Consider the following 7,582-nt stretch of genomic DNA (forward strand, 5'->3'; position numbering starts at 1 on the left):
AAACCTGTGCAAGGTTACAAGTTCTTGTGATGTGTGTCATTTTTCTAAATTCACTAGATTACCTTTCACCTCCTCTCTATCTAGGGCTAGTAACCCTTTTGAAATCGTGCATTCCGATGTTTGGGGACCAGTTCTAGAGTCCTTTGACGGATACAAATACTTTGTAACCTTTGTGGATGATTTCACAAGGATAACTTGGTTATATCTTTTGAAATTTAAAAATGAAGTGTTGGAAGTTTTTCAAGATTTTCATAGACTTGTAAACACTCAATTTGCTTCAAATATTCATGTCTTACGATCAGATAATGGCTCCGAATATATGTCCCATAACATGTCTCATTATCTAAGCACACATGGCATACTACATCAAACCAGTTGTGTTGGAACACCCCAACAAAACGGGGTAGCAGAAAGGAAGAATAGAGACCTACTTGAAAAAACTAGGGCCCTGATGTTTCACTCGAATGTGCCGAAAAAATTCTGGTCTCAAGGTGTTCTTACTGCTGCATATCTTATCAATAGATTGCCCAGTAAGGTTTTGAATTTTAAATCACCCTATGAGATCCTAAAAGGCAGACAAATCGATTTGTCACACTTACGAGTGTTCGGATGTACATGCTTTGTTCACATTCAAGCACAAAAACGTGACAAGCTAGAACCACGGGCTGCCAAATGTGTTTTCTTGGGCTACTCTTCCACTCAAAAGGGTTACAAATGTTACAATCCCGCAACTAGGAAAATGGTTGTTTCAAGAGATGTAAGATTTGAGGAACCAATGCCCTACTTCACTCAACCTCTGGACCACTCTCAAGAGGGGGAGAACATGCTTGACTTGTTTCCAATACCATATCCATGTAAAGAAGACGCAACGGGTGTCATAAGGGACCAAACACTGAATGAGGTCCATTCTCAGTCTCACAACCTGTAGAACACACCACCAGTGGCACCTGATGAACTTATCTTATCTGAACTCTCAAGAAGTCCTTCCAACCAAGAGACTGCTCAACTACCAGTGGTTCAACCTCCCACAGTTCGTCGAAATCCTTCCCGTGAGAGGAGACTCCCATCCAAGTTAAATGATTATGTAACTTACAATGTCAGGCATCCCTTAACTTCTGTTATTAATTACAGCAAAGTGTCACCTTCATTTGCTGCATTCCTCAATACAGTTACTGAGACCTATGAACCTCAAAGCTTTCAAGAAGCTAAATTACATAGAGAATGGAGAGCTGCTATGGCAGAAGAGCTTCAAGCTCTTCACGAAAACAACACCTGGACCATCATGAAGCTTCCTAAAGGAAAGAAGGCTGTAGAAAGTCGTTGGGTGTACAAGATCAAGTTCCATTCAGATGGCACGATTGAAAGACACAAGGCTCGATTGGTTGCTCGTGGATTTACTCAGACTTATGGAGTAGATTACAAAGAGACCTTTGCACCTGTGGCAAAGATGAATACAGTGAGGGTGCTGTTATCTGTTGCCATTAACAATACATGGCCTCTCCTTCAAATGGATGTTAAAAATGCCTTTTTACATGGGGAACTAGAAAAAGAAGTTTTCATGAAAATTCCTCCGGGTCATCCTCAATCAAACAATCCAGACCTGGTGTGCAGACTTCATAAAGCCATTTATGGCCTCAAGCAAAGTCCCCGAGCATGGTATGCCAAGCTCAGTCATGTCCTAGAGGGAGTTGGTTTCTCTCGGAGCAATGCTGATTCCTCCCTATTTGTGCGATCGGGCAAATCTGGTAAACTTGTGGTGCTTATTTATGTCGATGACCTAATTGTTACAGGTGATAATGTTTCTGAGATTAGTGCTCTTAAACAATATCTCAGTCACAAATTTGCTATCAAAGATCTCGGCACTCTTAAATATTTCTTAGGAATCGAGGTGGCACATTCCCACAAGGGCTGTTTTCTAAATCAGCGCAAGTACATCATTGATCTTCTTCATGAGGCAAACATGACAGATTGTAAACCTGCTCGGACACCTTTGAATAGCAACTTGAAGATGCAGTCTCATGGTGATCTCATTCCTAATATAGAGTCTTATCAAAGATTGGTTGGCAAGCTTATTTACCTAACTATCACTCGTCCTGATATATCATATGCTGTGAGCCTTGTTAGTCAGTTCATGCATGCTCCAAACACAGATCACATGAAGATTGTTCACCGTGTGCTTCGCTATCTGAAGGGTTCCATTGGTAGAGGGATCCTCATGCGCAATAATGGTCATACTCAGATCTCAGGATATACAGATGCAGATTGGGCAGGGAACTCTCTCGATCGCAAGTCTATCACTGGTTTTTGCACATTCGTAGGGGGTAATCTTGTCACCTGGAAGAGCAAGAAACAAAGTGTGGTTGCACGCTCAAGTGCAGAGGCAGAATATCGTGCTATGGCATCAACGGCATGTGAACTCACTTGGCTCAAAACTCTACTCTCGGATCTAGGGTTTCCTCACCCGCAACCTATGTCTCTTCACTGTGACAATCAAGCAGCAATGCACATCGCATCAAATCCTGTCTTTCATGAGCGAACTAAACACATTGAAGTTGATTGTCATTATGTTCGGAATCAAGTGCAGTCCAAGGTAATTGCTACACACTTCATTCGCAGTCATGATCAGCTAGAAGATATCTTCACCAAAGGACTGGCATTTACTACCTTTCATCATCTCCTATCCAAGCTCGGATCAATTGATCCCTTTGATCCAGCTTGAGGGGGAGTATTGGAAGAAAGTTCTAGGGAAGTTCTAAGGTTAGTCTAAATCCTAGTCGGCAAGCATGGGTGTATGTATGGTACATTGGCTGTCATAGTTGTCATAGTGGTGACAGTTGTTGATTGTCCTCACCTTTAGTTGTAGGTAAAGCATAAATCAAGGAAGTGTTGTTCCATGTTTTCTGCTTTACTTTTCCATGTTTTCTGCTTTACTTTTCCAAGTTTTCTGTTTTGCTTTTCCTTTCTTTCTGCTTTGCTTTTCCTTGTTTTCGGCTTCTGTTTCTTTTCCTTTCTTCCGCTCATTTATATGAGCTTTCCTTGTACTTGGTTTCACATAATACAAAATATAGACATTCAAAATTCAATAAATATGTATGCTTATTTCCTTTCCCCTGTGGCATACAATTACACATGGTAACTGCAGAAAACAAATACAGCAGAGCTATTGAACATCAAGACCAACTATAGCAGAGCAAAAGAGAGAGTATGCATGCTCAATTATCTTATTCTCCAAGGCTCCAAGCCACCAGCAATAATTGTCTTCCTGTATCAAAAGACATCACACCAACACCAACTATAGCAGAGCAATTCAACATACGAATAAATGGCCGATTTTCTCCATGCAAAGTAACTAGGTTAGTTTGTGACCTAAGGCTTTGTTTAAGAGACCAAGAGTGACCAGAACAGAACCTGGATAACAGGATCATGGGTAGGCTCAGGAAAATGACCTTTACAACCAGCACACTCAATGTCATGCCAACAGTGAAATGTAATCCGAAGAAATGTAAGAGAGAAGCCGAAAAAAATCAGAAGAATCGAAGACAGAAGAAACTGTATAACTGCACACAATCCTTTTGTGAAAATGTCAGCATACTGATCTGCAGAAGCTACAAACTGCAACAAATGAGTGTCTTTTTGAAATCTTTCACGCACAAAATGACAACCAATTTCAATATGCTTGGCCTTGGAGTGCAATACAGGATTGGTTGCTGATGTCATGCCAGAAATGTTATCACAGTGAAGTAAAGGAGCATCAGAGCTTAAAATCTGTAACTCCTTGAGTAGCCGCTGAATCCAAACATGCAAATGACATCTTTAAAGGCAGGTTGTCAAGGAAAGATTTGCCAAATATAGCTCAACATGCAAATTCACCAACCATAAATAGTGACTTGAAAGCACAAGGACTGCATAAGGATAGGCAATCAAAGCCTATTTGGCAGTAGGACAGACGCTTCGCTGTCTGATATTTTCCAGCAGGGATCTCAATCCAATATCCACCAGGCACTAACTATGTTGCAATCGATCATGAAACAAAGAGCAAAAAGAACAATGTTTTCATGTCACATGAAACTCTTTATACCATGACCATCAATTTGTATTCCTCTATCAAGAATAACTGGCAGTTTAGTAAAGCATAGAATAGAAACAAACCATTACTAAACAAAAGTGACGTGACGGAAACATTGCACCACACCATGAGATGCAAGACTAGGTATGAGAACTATAGCTATCCAAATATAACCGTTACAAACAGAAATTTGTTAGAGGGGTGGAATGCTTTTGTTTAATTCCTTGTCAAGAAATTCGTCTTCTTGGGACGTGGCATGCTGCTTGGGCTGTGGGTTCTGTGGCGGCCTTAGCAGTTTTCTGGTCATGCCTTTATTAATGGGCTTGGTTTTTCAGAGGTTTGGGTTATGGTGGAGGTGAGCAGTTCATACAGAATGCTCCTCCTTCTGCACATGCATAAGGTTCCTCCTGTATGAACAAACAACAACAACAAATAATTAGATTAAAGCATATAAAAATAAAAGAAACGATAAGTGTAACTACCTCATCAGCTCGAACCTCCTCCACAGCTCGAATGTCCTCCATAGCTTGAACCTCCTCTGCAGATTGAGCCTCCACCTCAAATGCTCCTCCTCAGCTCGAGCCTCCTCCTTAGAGGTTGATCGATATTCTCCCCAATGAAAAATGAAAAGCCCAATCACGATCATTATGACACCCCCAATACTGAAAATTCAATGATGCACTTTGTTATCAATCAACTTCAAAAATAACTCAATTAATGCCTATTAGAATTAAGTTTGCAGATTTTACCACGGTTTTTTTATGCGATCATGCAAGATCATAGCTGACAACCCAATAACTAAAATCATGGATATCGGGGTGAATGAGGACGCAAATACAGCATCCGTCTTCTTCGTCAAATTGGTCCCCAAATACTGCACTAGACCAGCAGAAATGCCCTACAAGAGAAAGGTAAACAAATCACAAACTGTATACTAACATAAGTTGCTTCATAATATAGATGTTGTTAGTTTATGAAACTAACCGCAAATACCCAGCAAAACGTGTTGAAGTCCCAACCCATAACCCACTTGTAGGCTCGTCCACGAGTGGTGACCAGGGCAATAATGAGGCTGGGGATCATAGCTGAAAACCGTACTATAGTTGCAAGCCATAGAGCCTCGACGTCATACTTCTCCATAGTGTTTTCCTAAAAAAACAGAGTTGAAAGAAGAACTATATAATTTCCACCACGTTTAACAGCCATTAATAAACAAATAGACCAAAACCATTTTAAAGATTATAAATCAACTTATGATCTAAAATTGAAATATTCTTACCATGAGTACATTGTGGCAAGCTGAGCACAGTACTGAAGCGATCACAAGACACAATGGCCAGGTCCAGTTTTCATTGACAAGTCGATGAGCTGCGATGGTGGGGCCATTATATTTTCCAATCAAGAACGCCCCACAAAAAGTTATTACTAGACCCCCCAGTTTTGCTTGGTCGCTCTTCTTGCGAATAGAGATCGACTGTATCCTGTTATCACAATGGTAAATAATAAGTTAGCTTCTAATGCAGTGTTATTTAACTTGAACAAGGTTGAAGCGCACCTGAAGATTAATGAGATCAAGTATGTCAATGCGGGGACAACCGATTGCAAGCAAACAGTAAATTGGGCTGGCAAGAATTGGGCACCAAAAGACAACCAAATCTGGGATAAAGGCCTGTTCACGAAATGGAAAACAGTTATACTATAGTTATTATAAAGCTAAACCTGTATTGAAAAGAACTAAATCTGTTTTTCCCTATGTAATTACTTACTCGAACACATGAAGACCCATTATGCGTATGAACAGGGAAGGTGTCAATGTAGGAAATGGTGTCCTGCAGCATGAAATTTAACATTGTGTTAATAAACAAACTAATTCACATTGAATTCAGAAAAGAGAATGTCTGAAATACTAACCTCAAAATGATTGTAGCGAGCAACAGCATTAAAAAGGATAGTCCGTTCGTAAAGAAATTGAACACATCAAAAGTGATGCCCCTTGACCTTGTAGACACTATAGTGGCGCTCCCTGCTATTAGTGGGATTGACACACCAATGGTCCATCGGGCGACTCTAACCCATGCGGATCTAAACAAAACAAATTAAAAAAAGTCAGATATATCAGGTGTTTGAACATAGCATTGAGGGTTTGATATAAGTGTGAACAAACCTAGTAGAAGCAGTGGGCGGCTTTGGTACATCTTCTTCATCAGCACTTTGTTCATCGCTGCCATCCTCACTGCTAATCTCGTCGTCCCCACCACCACTGGCACTAGCACGTTCATCGATGCCATCATCACTTCTAATTTCGTCGTACCTAGCACTAATGCTGCTCTCCCCACCACTCTCGCCACCCAGCTCTCGTATAAAAGGACTAATCATCCCGTATGTATACATAATCTAAAGAAATAACATTGTCAAGTTCCATCAGATACATATTTTAGTATACCAACTATCAAGAAAAGTTTAAGGGTTCACAGTAAAAGGAAGAAAAAAAACAGAAAATGTAAAGTAATAATTTGCCATCATACATGGAAGGAAATAACAATTGGGTAAATCTAATAATGTATTCGTAGTATGCATGTTGCAACAAAGATTTGAAAAGTATACAGGCTAAAGGATCAAGTTATGTTTAGCAGCATGCTTTTCCAACCCTAATTCTTGACCAAGGGCAAATTCTAGCTGAACTAGAACTAGATACAATGTGCTATTTTCCAACACTTATTTCAATCTGTTAGGCCGGTATTAAATTGATGAACGGTAGCTATCAGTATATCAGTCTATCATGACACTTTATCGTGACACTTTCCAACGCTAGATGCATATAAGCGAAGCATAAAACACACAAATACAGAGAAAAGTCACAGTTTCATGCAAGGATAACAAGAAATCAGAAAAGAAAGACAAGAAACACTCACTGTTTCATGCAAAGCAGCCAGATTGCTTGTTGCAAGAGCATTATGGAAGTGCTCATTTGTTCCACCAGCATAATTATCTCTGACTATTAGTGCCTTTCCTGAACCCGGAAGTCCAGGAAGCATAATTCCTTCTGGAGCTTTCACACCAACTGATGTAAAAAGCTCCGAATAACTTACGGGCAGCTCGATCACTTCACGGATTTGAGCCATTTGCTTCCAAACACCATCGACGTCATCCTCCCTTCTCACGGGTTCCCCCTGGCAAAAGATCTCAGGGTAAACCACACAATGTTCTCCGAAAGTTTCAGTGACCTTGAACGTTAGACTCCCGAGAGTGAATGTATCGCCTTTCCTCAAAGAACGCAAAGCAGATGAATTGCGTGTTGCAAGAGCAGTGTGGAAGTGCTCTACATCAGCAGGTTCATCGTCCAACTCCAAGTCGATACCTTTCATCTTCTCCCCAGATTGTGTGCAGGGAGTAGCAGGTTCCCCTCCGCAGAATTTCGAGTGCTCCGTGGCTTTTGGACAAAGTGGAGGAGAATTCGGAGGAGACGGAAGAATTTCTGTGCAGAGAGCAGCAGATTCCCCTTCGCAGAATTTCGAG

At 40.7% G+C, this 7,582-nt stretch overlaps 1 protein-coding gene and 1 long non-coding RNA gene across 2 annotated transcripts; both read right to left on the reverse strand.

Annotated features, from left to right (window-relative positions):
* Positions 1–4,182: 4,182 nt before the first annotated feature.
* Positions 4,183–4,958, reverse strand: LOC137710276 (uncharacterized). The gene is made up of 3 exons (XR_011064961.1): positions 4,816–4,958; positions 4,549–4,728; positions 4,183–4,473 (listed from the first exon to the last, which is right to left on the reverse strand). It is a non-coding gene; the product is annotated as an uncharacterized lncRNA (long non-coding RNA).
* A 74-nt stretch (positions 4,959–5,032) lies between these two features.
* LOC137711244 (WAT1-related protein At1g44800-like) lies at positions 5,033–6,543 on the reverse strand. The gene is made up of 6 exons (XM_068450472.1): positions 6,231–6,543; positions 5,978–6,148; positions 5,833–5,895; positions 5,622–5,735; positions 5,346–5,547; positions 5,033–5,215 (listed from the first exon to the last, which is right to left on the reverse strand). Exons 1-6 carry the CDS (start codon positions 6,455–6,457, stop codon positions 5,033–5,035), a joined length of 960 nt encoding a protein of 319 aa, XP_068306573.1. The 5' UTR covers positions 6,458–6,543.
* Positions 6,544–7,582: the final 1,039 nt, after the last annotated feature.

This window comes from Pyrus communis, chromosome 12 (assembly GCF_963583255.1).
Source record: "Pyrus communis chromosome 12, drPyrComm1.1, whole genome shotgun sequence".
Taxonomy (NCBI): domain Eukaryota; kingdom Viridiplantae; phylum Streptophyta; class Magnoliopsida; order Rosales; family Rosaceae; genus Pyrus; species Pyrus communis.

Excerpts from the sequence above, each read along its gene's own strand:
- LOC137711244 (XM_068450472.1), bottom strand. The coding sequence starts at position 6,457 with ATGTATACATACGGGATGATTAGTCCTTTTATACGAGAGCTGGGTGGC. Across the intron at positions 5,736-5,832 it reads ATGGGTCTTCATGTGTTCGA|GCCTTTATCCCAGATTTGGT; the intron begins GTAAGTAATTAC and ends TTTCGTGAACAG. Across the intron at positions 5,216-5,345 it reads CTTGCCACAATGTACTCATG|GAAAACACTATGGAGAAGTA; the intron begins GTAAGAATATTT and ends CTGTTTTTTTAG.